Below are 19861 nucleotides of genomic sequence, written 5' to 3'. Positions count from 1 at the left end.
AGATGCCGCCAGCAGGCCTCACCACAGATTCAACGCCTTCTCAAACATATTGTCCCTTCATGGCAACCAGCTGCCCCCCTCATATACAAACTGTGTTGCTTAAGTGATGTGTCACCCCCCCAAGCCTCACCAACCATCCTCCTGCATCTGAAAACAAAACACAAAGATAAGCAAATGTTGAGTTCCCTGAATTCACACAACTTCCCTGGCGGCTCCTTCACAGCACAGACCAAAGGCCACGTTTGACTCTGTCCCCATGTCCTGACACTGGGAATGTCCCCGCACCCTGTGCTGGGGGGAGCAGTGGGCAGAACAAGTGACCTGCACAGGAAGGACAGTGCTGATCTGCTCAACGTGAGCTGTCCTCAAATGAACCCTTTCCATCTGCCTTCCCAGGTCAGCAAAGAGGTTATTGAGCAGGAGCAGCTGGTAACACGCCTCCTCTCAACACCATTTCGAAACGCTGCTTTGGATAAGAAGAAAAAAAGGCAAAAAGAAGAAAGGTTTGCTACAGCAAAGAGCCAAACTGAGGAAATATTCAAATACACTGTAATACGGAAGCTGCCATAGTTCCCTTCAAAATACGGGAAGGCTCAAGCTGAAGTTGAAATGTATTCTCACTGTGATTTTATTTTTATACATAGAAATAAAAACATCCACATCTGTATATAAATAAAACCAAAAAAGGCTCTAATCTCTCCTCCCATAAGAACTGGATAGGAGATATTTCAGTGTTGATTCGGGGTAGTGGTTCTGACGCAGGATCTTCAAATTCCACAGGAATTGTGGTAATGCCAATGTACAACGAGCACCTTTGTAGATGAAGTTAACAAAATAACGCAAAATAAGTTGTTCCTAAAATGTGGGGGCATTTGTGCACAGAAGAACAGATGCATGAAATTAATTTAATTTCTTAACCATTAGGAATTAACACATTTCAGAACAGACATATAAACTTACCTACTTTCCCAAAAAATAAAAGAGCGTGAAGTTTTAAAGATCTACCCAAAATAAGAAAGAGAAGACTCAGCTTTCTCATACTAAATTACCATGAAAATTTCCCTCCTATTAACTACTTACACAGGTTATCACTTCGGTAGCCCAGTGATGAAAGGAACCGTGTGGCGGACAGTACTCATTATATATTATAATAACAATCCCTAGTGTGACATATTACAGGGGTTCCCGCTACAAGTGGCACAATCTTGGGCAGAGGTAAGAGTAGATTTTACACATGCACGAATGCGTTCACTTTGTCACACCCGTGTGCTTTCAGCCACTGAACTGCCTTTTTTTGGCACAGTCTCTGTGGTTTTACATTGTCTTTAAAACAAAGACTGGAGCTGAGTATCTGTTGGCCCAAAGATACACACATACACGTCTACAAATAATGTCAAGGTGATCCCATATATAGTAAGAGAAGTTGCTTGTTTATAATGGAGAAAGGTTACATGGAAAGTTTCTATCTATGAAAATGCACATTCTCGAATTTTACTCGCTATTCAAAGTGATCCTTAAGCAAAAATTCTGCTCTCAAACTCTCCATCAGTCCACAAGTGCCTGAAAGTCCTTTTCCTATTCCATGGTAGTGCCAAGCTAAAATGAGGTAAAGAAACAAGTCTGCCATATGCTTTAGATGAAAGCTTATATGAAGATCATGTAGGCGCCTGGCCTTTGAATGGCACTATAAGAAATGCTTGAATGTGAATGGATTGCACTTGCTTTTAGAGTTAATTATGAATAACCGCATTACAAACACAGCTTCTGACAGACTGATCTGGCAGTTAATCTTTGTGCTGCTACCATTTATTAGTCCCATGCAATCGCACATAGAGTACATTGTTACAAAAGGTTCCAGACAGCTCCAAAGTTTTTCAGTATTCATTTCTCATTTTATCTGTTACATCCACGTAACATCAAACAAGCTCATCCTCAGAATTGGTGTGAAATACACACTAAGAAAATCAAACCAAAATGTACCTACCTGTTGGGACTGGCTGGCTGGCTCCATCGAACAACAGGTCAACCAGGTCGTTAGATGACTTGCTGCCAGAGGGTACAGAAGCCTGCAGAATAAATTACACAACAGATCTGATAATGTAACCACTTATCCTGAATGACTTTAAGTAGTCTGGGTTTTCTGGAGGGCTTTTTTGGATTGTTTTCTTTTGCTTTGGAGTGATGGCAGACTTATCTTTGAAGTCAACAATCACTGGAACCTGGTTACATTTAAAATCAAATACTGGCTCAGGTTTTTTATGATAACTGATGAATTTGATAACTTTTCAATAAGTGTGCAGGTTCAGAGAATCCTTCACACTTCAGGCCTAGATCTTCGTTTTACTTTCCTGAAGAAAGTAAAACATAGTAACGAATATATTTTAAAAATTCTACATCTTAAAGCAATCACACAATTATAATTAAACTGTTCCACAGCCTTTGAAAACCCCAAGTAAACATTTTTGAAGTTCCTTGAAGGCTGCTTAACAAATATTGTACTATAAAGTGTCTCAGAGAACTAAAGAAAAGAGTTTCCAATGTCATGTTTTACTGTCTCACCTTTGCAGGTTGGGCAGCGTGAGCAGCAGCATTCTGCTCCGGACTTGCTTTATCCCCTGTATAATGTGCTGCTGCTCCCAAGTCAATGGTTTTTGAAGGATTTGCTGTGCGTTTGTGTCTGGTGGTGGTGGTAGTTTCTGTAGCTTGTGTAATATGAATGTGTTTCGTTGTCACAGTCTCCTCTTCATCTTTAAATTCAGCTTTGGGAGATTTACCTCTTCTCGATTTTTCCTCATCGCTGTCACTAGAAAAACAAAAGCAATAGAATATCATTTGTGATGGACTCCTCAGTTACTTGAGTGGATATGTGGCTTAACCCACAAGAGTTTTGGTTACTGTAGCTCCTTATAGCAATGGTTCGTAATAAAAACACTGCTTCTTCCTCCATTTGAGAAATTTTACCCTTACGTAACGCATCTAGCTAACACAGCATTGCACCTATTGTACAAAAGCGATGAAGAAAAGCAAGTTATTTTGTGAAACATCAACTGCAAGTCCACAGCAGAGGATAATAGGAAATCAGTGTTTAAATCCAGCACGTTTAATTACCCTCTGACAGGAACTCCCCCACACGTTATGTAACACTTCAGCAAGAGGAAGTTCAGTTGGCAGCTCTGCTCAGCGCTTATGCCGAGAGACAGAAAGCAGCGAACCAAATACAGGTACTACCTTTCAGGTTTCAAGAACTCCATTCCTATTTCATCTCGTTTCCCTTTCCGCATAAACAGGCTTTTACATCCTTTAAAAGGTTTGTGGAAGAAGAATGTTTACAGAATTATGCAATGCAAAGATGCCATTCAGTTTCTATCAGAGAACACACATTTATTCTTACAATGTAAAAGAACACAAGTGTCACTTTTTTAGGTAGAAACTTTTTAGATGTCACTGCATAATATCTGTTTAATTTGTTTACATCTTCCACTTTTATAGTTTAAGTATTTCACAAACAAGGCAATTGCCCCCACCAGTCATACTGCCTGTTACCATCAAGATAGGATTTGTACGTAACTGTGAAAATTGCCACAGAGAAAGCTTAAATACATTGAAACGTATTTTGAAATAGTAATTCCCTTAGCAACATAGTTGAAAGTGGAAGGTTTTCATATTTTAATAATGCATTAAGATACTAAACCCACAAAATTTAAGAAAGGCTGTCCCTTTGTCAATGGGAATGTGCCAGCAAGTGTGGTATACTCCAACAGGGCAGCCTTTGTTCTCTGTTAACAACAGTGGGCTGTTCGGAATACGCTGTGTGTGTCATTTCCTCTGTGCACATCACCTGCTCACAGCTGGGGATGGCTCCATCCATTAACATCAGGGAATATGAACACTCACTCCTTTTAAACTTTTTATTTTTAAAAGAAAAATAACCTAGTGGCCGGTCAACCCAGCAACTACCGGCATTTGTGAGAACCAGCCTTACAGGGACAAGCGAACTCCAATGGCACCAGGTACCATTGTCCTTCCAAGGCACTTCAACCCTGTCTCACAACAACAGGTCAACTGGCCCAGCTTTGATTTCTGCCGCCGGGCTCCCTACACGCGCAAACACCCTGGGGACCGCTACCCACATTTTCATTTGTGACATCGGGATTTTAACACAAGCCCCCAGAGAAGCCTGATCTGCACATTAGCACAGCACACGTGGCACATCCACCCTAAAAGCCTCAGAAGATCGTGGACGAAGTTGCCTTTTAGACACGTGTTGAAGACCAGGACAATCACAACTACGGCTCAGGCTCTTCAAGCCGGCTGCAAAATCTTTCTTGTCATCACTACAGAGCCCGTCCAGTCCATATACATGGTCTGTGGGCTAAGTGATTGACAACCATCAAGGTTTGGTCAAGGGTGCTACTGCTACAGAACCAGTACAGACCAACCTCACTAATGTAAGAATGAAAAAGAATAGGTCTTTGGTGATCTACAGCAAAATAAATGTCTAAAAGCTTTTTAGAAAAGAAGTTAAACCGACATGCCAGAAAGCAGGACAAATATTACAATATTCCATTTTCCATGACAATCTGCACTGCTTCCAAACTGTCTCAGGAGATCTGTTTGTATTTTTCTTTAATGGTCACATTAACAAAAAAGGAGAAATATTACAAATTAATGTTCCCTTTAAGTGTGTTTACTGTGCTTGGAAGAGTGAAATTGCAGTGCTTCATCTGAGAATTGCCGAAGGAACTTAAAAACAAAAGTTATAGCTAGCATTGTACCAAATGACTAAAAACAAACCCCAAACTTCTGCAAAAGTAGTACATGGTTCCAACTTCCGGAAGACAAAGTATGGATATATGCTCTTTGTCTTTGCCATAAGTTTTTTCTAGTGTGTTTGTTTTTTCTCCTGAACATTCTTTAAGACAATTAAAAAAGTTTACTGGGACTTTAACACTACCTGCATTATACCCTACTACAAAAATAATCCTTTACACACACAGGAGTTGCCTTTTAGCACGGCTGTTGCACCCTTGTGTAGGTCTACTACGGGTTTTGCTTCCTTTCTATTCTCTTACCTGCATCAACCTTTCTGAATACTGGACAAACAAGGCTTGACAGAGTTTTAAGAACTCTTATGAAAAAAGCATAGTGTTTCAGAATAACCTCTGTATATCTACAGCTCGTTTAGAAAACAGAACTTCAGCATCTGAGGCCAGACTCAGGGCAACAACTGGTTTATTTGCTTAAGTCAAGTTCTAACAAGAACTATGAAAGAACAACAGCGGTCTGCGCACCCCATGGGGTATTGTTTCTGGTCACCTCTACTTCCAAGGGGATATATTACTGGATAAAACGAATCCAATTCCCCAACAGCAGTACTCAAATTTTCTTTCTAAAGAGGAAGAAAAAGGCAGACGAGGCTTCTCCAGAGTCAGCTGTGTGAGCTGCGGTTTCACTGGAATCTACTGTCAACTCCAGCCACCTACATCACAGCTTCAACTCTTCTTGGTTAATTCAAGCATTTCTTTTTTTCTTCTATGCAAACTACAAGTTTTGCAAGTAGACCCACAAATCCAGAAGTCTGGCCAAGTTCTTCTGGTGCGGATACTGGAGATAAAGATGGTGTCAGCCAAATTCCATTAATCAAGGTGAAAATGCTTAAGTCACATTTATTCTTTGTGCTTCAAGACCTTTATTGGCTTCTACAGTACTGGAGTAGTAATGATTTATAAAGCTATTAAGATAGAAACAATAGAACATACAACAGCAGATTTGCCAGCTGAGCAAGTATCACCATTTAGTCACTTTTCCAGGGGAAATAGCAACTTAATTCAATGTTGTTATATAGCAGTGGGCCACAAATAAACTAGGAAATTTGTGCAGGCTTCTTCTGTGTAAAGACACAGAAATGCATGGATTTCATGAAGCATTTACAATGTTATGCTGTTGTGAGCTTAAGTCACATGATAATTAAAATTTAATGTTTGTTTCAATTTCAATATTTAACTTCCCACAAAATATCGTATTCTGTTAATATGGCATGAATTATAAGGTTTGTATTTGCAGTATCCCTAAGTATAAATAGATATTCTATAACCTTGAGTTCGGTTGTCTTAGGTCTTTTGATGCCTTCTGCAGAAAGAAACCCCCCTTTCTTTCAACACTGATGAAATCCCTTCCGTGTTGCTTAATCACCATGGCAAGAGAAGCCAAAAGGGAATTTCAGGCTGGTAGCAATGCAAGAGCAGCCACGCTGCTGCAACCTGGACTCCTCCTTACGGCAGGATAACCTGCAACTACCAAACTGGTTTTTGCTCATGTATGTCCCCCAAAATCCTACTTTTATTTCAAGACCTGAGTTTGTTTCTTTCACAAATTTTAAGATGAGTATCACACCCAACATTTAGCAAAAAATGCAAGAAAAATAAAGAACAGACAAGGATTACAAGAGCAAAATGTAAACGAAAAATGTATTAGCCAAAGAAAAAGATCCATGTAACTTGGGGTAGAGACGTACAGCGAACAAGTCCTCAAAATAAGTTACTTTTTATAAAGATTAGAGCATGGAAAGGACTGTAATACACTGGAAGGTGCAAGACTTTACACCGGCACAAGCAAGAGACCAGGAGCCATTTGGAAAGAAAGCAAAGGAGATAAGATTAAAAACATGTTTACTGTACATCCTCTACATGGCGTGCGGACAGTGAGCTTCACAGACCGCGTGTGACAAGCTGCTTTTGAAAGGTAAGTACAGAAAAGCACACGACAATGCACCATTGTTTCATCTGAAACTGTTTACTTTTCTTCTGATCCCTTCCCTTTGTGGCCTATTGATAGTAAGTTCTGAGACGGAACCCTGATGAGTGCAAAGAACACCATGTTTATGATTTATTAATGCCCTAGCAAGAAGTCCATATTGCCTTTTCCTCGGAAATACTACCATTATCATTATTTTTGTTTCTGTGCAAAATTGCTTGAGTTTTGTAATATCTGCATGTGTATTTCTATACACATAAATATAAAAATGTGTGACTGCATCTGAAGATATTTCTGTAAAATTATTAATCAAATCTCAGTGCAAATCTGAATTTTGTTTCCCAAAAGGGAATTATTTCAATATACTTCAGTACTTTCTCTATAGCATTTTCAGATTCTGTTAAGTACAAATCTGATCTCCAGACAATAAAATTCAATGCACCTGTTGAAGTGTGATGTATGGAAAGGTCTTTCTGCAGGCAAAGCAGGGCAGGTTTTCTTCCTTACTGAAAACAATTTAACAGCCAGATGTCAAATACAAGTTTCTTGAGAATGTTCAACTGAAACTGACTTATTAATAAGTCATCTGCAGTCTGTTCTTCCTGAGATCAGCTGGAAGAATCAACGTGGCAAGGTAGGTCTAAGTAATTTTACATCATCTTCTTCAGCATTTCAGCATTTGGAGTAACTGCAGCATTAAGTGGCAGTCTCCAGTACGCTGGCGCAAGGAAGACCACTGAATTGCTGAGAAAAAGTTTAGGAAATTTCAGCCCAATTCCCTGCTTTGCCAGCAGTTATCTAAGCCACAGGCAGTAACGGGAGGCAGCCAAGAGCAGTCACCTGTTGACAGAGCTACATTATTCCCCAAGGCCAGGAAGAGCTGCATAAGAAGTCCAGGAAGCAAATAATGAAGCCCAAAATGCTTCCATACAGACAAGAAGAATGGCAGAGTATTGTAACTAATGATCAGCAACATCAAAGAGCTTCATAATAGCAATTTCACAGAATAAATTCATGTTAAAATAATTCTAGTACCTGCACCTTTCTGGAGAGTCTTCTCTATCTTTCCTTCGGAACTTGCTGATGGTATCGTCGATCGTGCTTCCAATTTTGTCACTTAGTTCACCTAACTTGTCGCTGAATGGAAAAGCTGGTTTTTTATCCCATTCTTCATCCCATTTTGACTTGGGCTCAGGATCGTATCTTTCACCTGTGTAAAAGCATCAAGATAAGAAACACTAAAGATAACTGGGAAAAGAAATCAACGCCTGCGGTCTTTTTGGAATGTCTCTCAAGCCCCCCTGCCTTCTATACAAAAACTTTACAAGTTTTCAAAGCAAACTGAAAGCTCCCACAGTGCTGAATCAACACCATTACAGCAAGGCACAGCAGGTAACCCAAATCATTAAGTGGCAGGAATGCAGATTCAAAGACTTTTGTTTGTGACAGCAACACAATTTTAATGCACATCAGGCCAGTGTTGGACTCTGCGGAAGAAGCACAAGGGGCACAATCAACCCTGGCTGCATAAGAGCTTATCAGAAATGGGATGTGCTGGTTTTGTAGCAGTCACTTAGCGCATCAACTTCCACTCTTGGCCAAGCTGTGTGCTCAGAGGTAAAGTGATGGGTTTTGAATAGGCTGACATCCATGGACACATAAAAGCATAGCTCTGGAATACTGAAAGACATTAAGTGTGCAATGCACGACTAAAAATCCTTTTAAAGAGATGAAACAACTCACCTTTCCAGCAGCCATTGAGTACCCTCGACATCTTTACTAAACACTACTATCAAGCAATCAAAATCATCTTTCCTTCTAATCAAGTATTCAAGACTACCATACTGGCATCTCAGCTTAAAAACCGTTGAGAGTTTTACTTTAAATAAGTACATTTGCTGTACAATCTCAATAAGAAAGTTTAAAAAGCTTAAGCCTGGGTTTATTCATACACAGTCAGCCAATCTGAATTTAATTTAAAAGAAAAAAACAACACTTAAATTTGAACAAAGATTTAACAATCAGCAGCAAAGCGCACTTTCCTAACTTGTACCGTGCCCTTATGTCAGACCTTCTGCTGAAAATACAGGTAGATAAAACAACCCAATGTAACTCAGTTTCTAGAAAACACTTTTAGACAAACATTTTCAATTTTGGGCCACCAGACACAAAACTACTGTTTTTGTAGTATTGAAATGTGTGAAACACCAAATTTTTACTCCAGCTGAGCAAAACTGAGCAGCGGAAGTGAAGAATGGTGAAACGTTCATTACTTCAAGTTACATACAAATTATATTGTAGCTCACATCATGCTCTAGATGTATTAAGTTCAGCTATTTTAATAAAAAGAAAATAATGGAGGCCGGTACTACAAGGTTCAAAATTCGAGTTGCATCTGTCCAATAATACCATTTATCACAGGATATATTTTCTTATTGAAGAGGTAAGTGCCAAGTCTCCCATGATATTTGTTTAGATCCATGAAGTGCAGACAAACTTTTTCAAAGTAGAGAACGTGGTAGAACGCAATGAGATATTATATTCAGTGAGATCTTTATCTTTGGAAAAGGAGAAATTGCTAAGAAATGTACCACTGCTAAATTTTGCAGGAGAATAAACTGGCCTTATTTCAGTTTATGTCAGGCTCCAAAAAACATCTTAACGTAGATTCTATTAGAAGGTTTCCTTATGCGACAGCAATTTTAAAATAAATAAGAAAACCTGAGAGCTCGGTATTTCAGGACAACAAGAACTAAGGAAAATACAAGTATTTTATACATAAATAACAAGAATCTTTTAGATTAGAAGTGTGACCTGAGAGCAAGTTTGTTTTGTGCTGCTAGAACGTTGGTGGGGTTTTTTTTCCACTTTATTCAACAAATGAAGGGATAATTAAAAACCCTTCCCCATCAAAATCAAATACAAGACAGAGAAGATAGTCCTTTAAATTAAAAGGCTCAAATGAAAACTGCATACAGAGAAAAAGCTTCTCCCTGGCATCCAGGGGTAGATCACGACTCTAGAGAGCAAGTCAAAAGATAAGCTCAATGAAAGAACAGGGGGACATGTACTTAAAGTACAAATGCAATGACTCATAAGCATTTCCTATAAAGAGAATTGCCAGAATTCCAGGCAGGTAGCAAAAGCCTTAAGGAATATAATAAAAGAAGATGTAGCATGCCAAGGATATAGATTTTCAACCATTCTGCATACGAAAAGGGAGAATAGAGGAACATGAAAAAGTAATTTGTCAAAACCACAGAGCAAATCGCACAGTGAAGAGGGGTAAAAAACATACAGAGCACCAGAGAGGGACAGGGTGAAGTTCAAGCCCTGCACAGTTGCTACTCAGACCATACACCGAACCCTTCTCTCAAAGAAGTCACCAACTCCACCAAACCAGAGCCTTGTGCCATTGTGACTTTGGGACTCATCCCCTAATAAAAGCAGCCAAGGATTTACTCAGGCCAAAGAAAACATGGATAAACATCTCAAGAGTAACAGCTGAATCACAGACATGCTGGGACACATCAGACATAAATCCAGCTCGAGCTCGGATCCCTGCTGCACTCTGTGGTGGGACCAAGAAGCAGGGGAAGCTGCACGCTGGATGAGCAGAACCTCGTACGGGTCGTGTGCCTTTATCTAATCGGGCTACCAGGGAACACTGCATCCTCTCTAATGACAAATGACATCTTTAAGGCCAAGATCTTACAACGCACTACTCTGAAGACGCAAATAGCCTGAAAGAACTCATTGCACACACAAAGAACAAGATTTGCTGCAGCAAAACTGGTGAAATTTATTTCCAGATGCAAAGATACATCAGACTACCTGTCAGCAGCATTGGGATTATTTTGTTTCCTTTGTATTTTTTTGTTTCACGTGTGTATCTTTTTAAATAAAGGACCTTAATAATGAAGGTCCTACTGCAGGTATCAAACCCAAGGCAGATATAGGGCTGGCACCTTGTACATGATGGCTCAGATTCATGATGGCTGGATTCTTTAGTTTTGTGGAATTTTGATTTTTGAGAATCTAATGGCAGGTTTTTTGATATTTTTTTTTATGAGGGTGTAAGTGACCAACTGACCCTTCACATGGATCTTTTTAAATATGCAAAATGCATGTTTAAAATATAGTGCGTCTTTGTTGTTGTTGTGGGGTTTTTCAAACAAAAATGTTATAAGTTTCTTTCTGGTGTTAATTACGACCTCTTCACTGGCTTCTGCAGTTCCCCGGGATTTAGGGATGAACACTGGTGCATCACATTTCCAGCCTGCATATGGGTGTGCTGTGCTGTGCAAGCTCAGTGTGTCTACACACAGCAAACTGGGTATTACCCCCGGGAGCCCCTCAAAAAGCACATGGGATCTACAGCACTCATCAAACCAGATTTTAAACACACACTGAGACAGTAACAACTGTGTTGGAAAATGCCTGAAGTATAAGCACTATCACTTACAAGGTACTTCTATAATATCAGACATCAGAATCCGTACAGATAACCCACAGATATCTTTCACGTGTCCAAAGAGTATTACTTGGGAAAACAAAGTCTAATGGTGTTACAATATCTACATTGTTCCACCCAAACAACCCAAATTAACCAACAGCTCTAAAGGAGGGTGGCAGGAGTAGGTATAGCAACTCTTGTGCTGTGGTAGGTAGAAAGTACCATTACTATTTTCTGGTAATACTAAGAAACCCTGACTTACAAGAGCATTTATTTATCTGCTTCTGCTACAGCACCATTCATTTCACAATGAGACTCTGCCTATGGATGAAAACTAGACAGCTAGTTTTGGCTACGCCAACGCATTAATGTCATTTGTGTAAGCTTCTAGTTAGTTATTATCTAAAAAAGACTAACTTAAAGATTTTTCAAGTAATTAAATTTCTATGTGGGGGAAAATGGGCAAGATTTCTTTTTTAATAGTAGCACTGACAGTTAAAGAAATATGAAGAAAAAGCATCAAAAGGAGTATTTTAGAAATGCCTTAAATTGTGTTATCTAAGCGAAATGAAAAGTCGAGATTGTCAGTCCTTGGTGAAGAAAGCCTCATACTCACTGTATCTGAACCCTCCAACACTGTCCGAAGAAACCCCAACGTATTTGTCTTTGTTCTTCTTTGCTTTCTTCCTCTCTTCTCGAAGTCGATCATCATCTTGAGCAAATTCAACCATTTCTTTTACCTTCTGGCGTATGTTTATACCTTGGTCTTTGCCATTTTCATCTGTGTAGGTAACGCAGGATACAGACAATGGATGGAAGAGAGGGGGAAAGGATAAAATAAATTAGAGGCGGCAATACTGAGTAAACTGATAGAAAATCTGAATTATGACCACAGCAGTCAGATAAAGATCAAGGCCACTGAGGTCCATTGTATTTATTTAAAAATGACCAAGGATTTTATTTCAACACACATTTTGATCCTTTCATAATTTTCCCTGAATGGTGTATTTAGAAACACCTGACTGCTGCTGAAACATTGAAAACATTAATAAAGGCTGAGACAGAAATGATATTCTCCACTTGAACAATTTTAACCCTTTGATATATAAGCCCTTTTCCTCAGTCTTTCCAGTACAGTTTTTGCAAGTTTAATTGCAAGAACTCAGTCTTAACGCAAAACTGGATTTTGAGAAACCACTTTCTGTTGGGATGTACTACAAGCTAAACGTGCTCCTTTCCCAGCCTTTTTCACATTCAAAACACACACTGGCCTTGCTGCCTTTGCACTGTAAATATTATTTGGTGGGAGGAAAAAACCCCAGCTTCAAACAGATGTGTGTGTTTTGGAGCTCTAACCTTTTCTTCCCATATGATTAAAGCTATTCCTTTACGGACACCACAGGGGACCAGTCTCTAGTGCATATTTTAATATAAACCCGAACACTCATGTTGTGTTGGTTCTGTTGTTATTAGCCAGTCTTTTCTGCAAGTTCTTGTCTTCACTAATTAATACTCTAGGGCCCCACGTCTTGGATTCTGCACTCTTCACACAACTGGCAACAGTCACATTCTAATTAGACTGGGGAAGCTTCTAAGCTGGTTCAGGTGACTGACAACTCCAACTACTGTTTTAATTTGCTTATAAGATTTTTCTATTGCTCACCTACAAAGTGGTAATTTTCCAGGGATCGCAAATCATAAATGTGTTCTCTGGCACTTGTAACAACACGCTCTGATCCATTCCTTATGAGGTAAGCTAGGAGCAGCAACGACTATAAAAATACAAAGCACCTTATGATTGCATGAACAAAAGCTCTTTTTTTTTAAAAAAAAAAAGGCAATAGAGAACCAAACCTTCCCCCCTCCCTAAATTAGTAAATAATAAGACTTCCCCCTTTTAAATAAATGCTTATGAGTTCACACAAAAAAACTCCCATGTTTTCCCCACATGCACCTTTTCTTCTTTAGAATATCAAAACTGTATTTGTCAAACTATTCTGTTATTACTAAATCACAAGCAGTTACCTTCATCAGCTCCTGCTTATTCTAAAAGATAGCAGTAACAATTAAAGACAAAGAGTTAACCCTGCTAAATGAAGCATTTTCTTCCCCCTCTTTTTGTTCTGATGTTTTCCACTGAAAATTCACTCCTACAAAAACTCTAGGAGCCTTCTGCAGGATGCAATGGAGACACAAAACTGCATTTCAGGACAATTTTAAGCAAGCGACAAAAAAAATGAAGTTTAAATAGTACTTTATTGCAATTTGTTATGTTTCTCCAAAGCAGTGCCTTTATCAGCTAAAGCTGTCATTATATTTCAACCTATCCAAACCCGATAAGCAATTCCAAGCAGTCTTTATAACATTAAGTAGCTATGTGTGATAGCATTAAATATTAATTTATATTGTACTTCAGGGAAAACAATTACTATGAATACAAAACATCAAGCACCTGTGAAAAGCACAAACCATGCCTTAGAATTAATTCTGTCTTGTTACAATCCTGGCATCAAGAAAAACAAAATATAAGCTGGTCTAAGATGTCAGTTCCAAAAAATGAGGTTATATTTGCATAATTCAGTGAACATCGAACAAGACTTTAAGTGCAGCATGATATAATCTTAAGCAAAAAGTTTCTGTGTTGTGCTAATTAGCCAAAGACAAGAAAAATGCAAATGATTCGGTTATTTTTCCAAAACACAACTAGGACATAAAAGCCTCATATGATAAGATCTGCAAGACAATTTGGTCCACTCAAAGCTAACCTACCAGTTTTAGAGATTTATGAGTTGGCAGAAAATTAAGATTAGTTTCCATTTTATTTCAGGTATTCTTAAATTCCTTCAAAAACATTTTCCTGACAGCACAATAACTTGGCATCTGCTTTTCACCACGTACCACAACTCCTTTGGGTAGGTTCAAAACGTGAAAGCTACTCCAATACTTGAACATCGGCAAAATGTAGTCGCTCTATTACATTTGTTAGGTAGCATCTCAGACACACTTCTAAAAACAGGAATTTTGTGGGGTTCTTTCATATACAGCATTTGAAAGACATCTTTGCCTTCAGTAATGGAATTATAAGGATTTAGTTATGAAAAAAATATAGGCTGTTAGTGGAGTAAGTGATATAGCAGTATCTAAACAGGACCTACATCAGAACATTATACTGGCAACAAGCATTATGTCCTTCGTAGAGCAACACAAAGTCTGGAACACATCCAGCTCGTAAACATACACACCTTATAAACTCTCCTCCAGTTCTTTTTATTGTCTTTCAGCATTCGAGTCCAAAGCATGTTCATGAGTTCTGGGAACTGTTCATACATAAACGTAGCCCTAAAGAATTAAACAAAAGGAGGGAAGAAATGCTATTCTCCACGGTTTGCCAGAAGAGCTTGTTAAATTCAGGGCTGACAGTAGATGGCAGGCTTGATCTAAGCCCATTCACATCACATGGCATTACAAGGGAAAAAGCCATCCCTATTTCTTAATCTATAGAGTAATTTACATACCAGTACTTCAAAAGAAAAAAAAAAAAAAGCAATTCTAAAAATCTGAGGCAGTAAAAGAACCTCCTCTAGTTTATAAAAAAAATAATTATTTACATGAATACCCTAATACCCGTTGCATCTGGTCAAACATGCAACTTCCAAACTCATTTTAACAGGAAAAAAAAGTTCCAGTGTTCTGTCACCCTTACTGAGAAGAAGTTTCTTCTCCAATTTAAGTGGAACCTCTTGTGTTCCAGTTTCAACCCATTACCCCTTGTCCTATCATTGGTCGCCACCAAGAAAAGCCTGGCTCCATCCTCCTGACACTCACCCTTTAGATATCTGTAAACATGAATGAGTCCCCCCTCAGTCTCCTCTTCTCCAGCTCCAGAGCCCCAACTCCCTCAGCCTTTCCTCACACGGGAGATGCTCCACTCCCTTCAGCATCTTGGTGGCTGCGCTGGACCCTCTCCAGCAGTTCCCTGTCCTTCTGGAACTGAGGGGCCACAACTGGACACAATATTCCAGGTGTGGTCTCACCAGGGCAGAGCAGAGGGGCAGGAGAACCTCTCTGACCTACTGATCACCCCCTTCTAACCCACCCCAGGTACCACTGGACTTCCTGGCCACAAGGGCCCAGTGCTGGCTCATGGTCACCCTGCTGTCCACCAGGACCCCCAGGTCCCTTTCCCCTACACTGCTCTCTAATAGGTCATTCCCCAATTTATACTGGAACCTGGGGTTGTTCCTACCCAGATGCAGGACTCTACACTTGCCCTTGTTATATTTCATTAAATTTTACCCTGCCCAACTTTCCAGCCTGTCCAGGTCTCACACTTTTCTTTTTCTTCATCACTGAGCCAAATTATCACTTACTTGGCAATCTCTCCCATGAGTTGCCCCGAAGGTCCCCATGGATCATCATTGGTTGCTTCTCGAACCTTAGACTCAATTTCTGAATAATTCATAACCACATTGGTGCTGCAAAGGAAAAAATTAACACACATGAAGATTAGCATCAAAACTGAGAAACACATGAAAACTTAATAATGACACTAGTGTGTGTATCTCACTTAATGAGATACCTCTACAGCATGGGAAAGAAAACATCTTTAGTGCCGAAGTTACCCTGAGGACACCATATAACACACTTAAGTTATCATTAAGAAGGCTTTACTATTCTATTAGTCTGCAAGAATACAGGTGAGAAAGCAGGGATTACATTACAGCTGGATTCAATCCAGTAAAAACGGCTTTGGGTCAAATGAAAATCCAAACCCAAGCACTAGATTCCAAGCGGAGAGCTTCCCCAACCAGACGGGGTTTGCTTACAGCTTTGTACAGTGTACAGGGATTTGCAAGAGGCTTTATAACTCAATCAGCGGCAGATTCCACCCCCCCCCAAATGATGAGTGCTACAAGAGAAACTCGAGAATATCGGTACCAAACAGGAGCTTGCAAAAAAATAAATGAAAAGAAAAAAACCTCACAAACAAGAGTGAGGTAAGGGAGACATGAGTCACTGGAAAGTCTGTTTCCTAGCTTGAATTTATTTAATTGAGGGAAAACAGCACACAAGAAAAGCTGCAGAGCACTCTGGATTATGACTAAAGCAATGCAAATATACTGTAAGGAGCTCAGGTTGTCTCTACGGGAGTTCAGAGAGAAATGCAACTTGGAAAATGAAGCAGGTTTTTGCATATCAGTTATATTAAAATAGTCAATGTGTGTGTTTTGTTTGTTTGTTTTAAATTAATCTCTCAGACCGGTAACCTTAAAGTCCAGCAACCTCCTTTGTGCCCCTAAAAGCATCTGGATACATTCAATAACACAATGATTTTCCTTATATTTTAAGGTGAGCAAGCAGGCTCAAAACATAATTCATACGAGGAATGCTTGAGAAACAGCTCTCTAGTTATGGAGCAATATACCATAGAATGATAATAACAAAAACATCAGTCAAAGGAAACCTAGTGGCCTCTGCTTTCCCCACCTACTTTCCAGTGTATTTGAAATAAGGTGTTTACAGCTGCTGTAGCTAAAGTTTGACAGTTCGCTTAATCATAGAACAGGTTTCAGAAGCCGAAAAAACCCTCTAAATGACTGGGTTCAACAAAAACCATCCCATAAAGTTCAATTAAGTAAATTGTAGGAAAGATCTAATGATCTTCTACTACAATGTGGAGAAGGCGTTTGCTGCTTAAAAACCTCTGAACCTGAAAGGACTAGGAGAAAAAGCAAAATGCTGGATAGTCATCCCGCTGTCCACGCAGGAGCTGGCACAGAGCTGTGCTTGAGCTATATCCCTTCCATTTTATTCGGCATAAGGACAGCAAAGGTCTTGGAACTTGGAGTCATGAACAGCAGAAACAAGAATGAGATCCCTTGAAGTCCAAAGGAGGACACAGAACGTAATTGTTAAAACAGAATAAAATTCCTGGACTCAATCTTCGATTCTCACCGTGAGAGTTCCTGCTGTTGGATTCGGGTGTATTGCTTTTATTCAACTTTGTGTCTAAAAAGAGTATAAGCTACATGACTGAATAAATAATCAGCAAGCTAACAGCACCCATCTATATATTAAAAAAAAGCATGTAGGAACACAGCAATAATTATGAACAACAGCAATGAAGGTTTTATAAATTCATTCATGCCAAATGCACCTCAAGCTTCTGTTTCTGCCATTTTCTTTACCATACATGCAAACGTAAACTAATCCCATCTTTATCTGCCGTATGCACGGAATGTTAAAAGAGAAAAGAAAACAACCCCAAACACACAAGCCCAAAGCTCCAGGCTCAAGTGCTTTGCAGCTTTCAGCACAGTGGTGCCTTGTCCGGATCCAAAGGTTGGTTGTTGTTATAACCCCTCTTGAAGCACTTGTGTGAGACGTGATGGGGAGTTGGGGGGAAGCATAAAACGAAGTATTTCCTCCATTTCTTCGAGCAAAGAATTTAAGACTGGAAAAGGCATGAAAAGATGCAAGCTTACTGTAAGAAAACAAAAAACAACCAAAAAAACCCCCCCACAAACTATATCTAGCACCAGCATTAGCTATGGAAGAACTCAAAGCACATGGCTCAAGCGGCATCAGGGTCGAAAGGGGGAAATGGAAGGGAAACAAGGGAAATTAAGTAATGCCAAAAGAAAGAAGAAAGTGCCCTTAAACCCTGACAAGCAGAGAGACATACTCTGTCTCTAAAGCTATCCTGCATAAAGTTATTGTTCTCAGCAGCCAGGAGAAAGCTCTTTTGTAAATGTCAAGATGAGATCTAATGGCATAAAGCGTTCCAAAACAAAGTATCTCTAAGCAGCATTTAATTCAGCAACAAATGTAAACTCCAAGGAAAAAAAAAAACAACAAACTGTTGTATAGTTTGGCATCGTTCCAGGTCACTTAAAAATAACCATTTCTAAAAAGGTGGAAATACAGTTTTATTCTTCCTTTCCCATGTTTTCTATGGCCCTCATTCCATGCCCTACCCATGATTCCTGGGACCTCCGCAACAACAAAATCATTTATGTCCAGATGTGAAGGGAAAAAGTGACGAGCGTGATTGCCAAGACTTCCTGCGATTGATAGAAATTTAATATCCGAGGATCCCGGCAGACACCAGAGGGGGCTCTCTGATCGGTTTATACTGGGCGGCTTCCAGGGAACGGTGCCGGATCGCAGGGCCACGTTCTGCTTTGTGAGCAAACGGACACGCAGCGGGCAGGACGGACAGACAGTGTTTAAAACACACTATTATCTGTGAGACTACATTGGGATTTACCCCAAATCACTAAGTGACAAGCTGTCATAAATATGTACATAAATATACGTACTTTTACAGAAACTTTTGACACAGACAAAAACATTAAACACAAGAAATGTATCTTGAAAGTTACATCCACAATAAAAGGGTTGATATTAATGTCACAAACTTTTGCGTGATTTTCTGCTTGTGTCTCACATTTAAGTCTATTAAATCATAGACTAGTGCCAACAGATGATTTTTACTTTTCATTGTACCCCTTATAAATTATTTCAGTATTGTTTCTTTAAAAAAAAACAAAGCTGTTCAGAAAAGCCAAGAGAGGGCACTGTCACATCTGTGAAACAGCCAGCATGGTGACAGCGAGCAAAATGTTCGCTTGTCATTTATTACAACTTTAAATGTTTGCATCTACAATTTATAGCAACACTGAATAGGTAGCTCAAGTCTGAGACTAAATTCTTCCACATGAATAAATGGATAGAGTGAAAAGCCAGTGGGTAATGGTTATAAATATCTGATCATCTCCGAGTGCATCAGACAATAGGACACACTTCCTCTTAAAAAAACCAAAAAGGAAAAAAGATAGATATAGTTAAAAGTTTTACAGGCACTTCATAAATTATATTTTAATGTATTTTGACTCTGAGTAGATGTGAGACACCCCCACAACACTGCTTTGGCTACAATTCTGTCTGCATTTTTCAAAGAAAAGTCTCTCTAAGGATTCAATTGATTGTAAATCGTTTCGAATGTCGTTCTAAGTTTGAGATTTGTAAATTGAGATAAAGCTGTCATCCAGGTGTCGTACCCTAGAGCATGCTATATAGTTACGCTATATAGCGTAACAATATCCCAGAAAATAAGAAGTGGATGAGGAGAGGGATGTGAGGGACAAGAGGAAACATTGCATGTACCTTCAATGCATAATTTGAGATAAAAATAATGTCTCAGTGGTGTTGGAGACAGCAAGCAGACCAGCAAGAGGGGACAAGAAGTTCCGTACCTATTCATATAAAACCAAGGGGATCCGAGAAGCTACCAAGGTCCAGCCCAAATAGGTCCAGCCCAAATGTTAATCCAGTATCTGCCACTTCAAACTTTACAGTTGCAAAAGCCTGAAAAGCACTTCAGTCTTCTTCAGTGGTTTTGTTGCATAAAATATCCACAAAATAAATACTGAAAAAGAAACCTTTTCTCTTACAGACCAGGAAGAAGAATCGTTTTTATGCCAGGAAAGTAAAATTACTGTATTTCCAACAAACACTCTACTAGAATATTAAATATTCACAACATTGTGAATTGAAGTGTTTGTTTCAGAGTGAAGATTTTTCATTGTTGAGGACCACAAGATGTTCTCTATATACATACTCATACGCTGTAGCTGAAGTCAGGTCAAC

The 19861-nt window shown here is 39.3% G+C and overlaps 1 protein-coding gene across 1 annotated transcript in view; it reads right to left on the bottom strand.

Annotated features, from left to right (window-relative positions):
- CLINT1 (clathrin interactor 1) overlaps nucleotides 1-19861 on the bottom strand; it is a 49930-nt gene that overhangs the window by 9427 nt on the left and 20642 nt on the right. The window contains exons 2-8 of the mRNA XM_065849172.2: nucleotides 15580-15684; nucleotides 14452-14548; nucleotides 12873-12981; nucleotides 11826-11990; nucleotides 7789-7963; nucleotides 2560-2803; nucleotides 1985-2066 (exon numbers count right to left, since the gene is read on the bottom strand). Of these exons, the coding sequence (XP_065705244.1) occupies nucleotides 1985-2066; nucleotides 2560-2803; nucleotides 7789-7963; nucleotides 11826-11990; nucleotides 12873-12981; nucleotides 14452-14548; nucleotides 15580-15684 (977 nt within the window). The remainder of the gene's footprint in view (nucleotides 1-1984; nucleotides 2067-2559; nucleotides 2804-7788; nucleotides 7964-11825; nucleotides 11991-12872; nucleotides 12982-14451; nucleotides 14549-15579; nucleotides 15685-19861) is intronic.

This window comes from Patagioenas fasciata, chromosome 14, assembly GCF_037038585.1.
Source record: "Patagioenas fasciata isolate bPatFas1 chromosome 14, bPatFas1.hap1, whole genome shotgun sequence".
In the NCBI taxonomy this organism is placed as follows: Eukaryota; Metazoa; Chordata; class Aves; order Columbiformes; family Columbidae; genus Patagioenas; species Patagioenas fasciata.
Note: the sequence above shows the minus strand (reverse complement) of the source record. Positions and strands in the feature narration are given on the sequence as shown.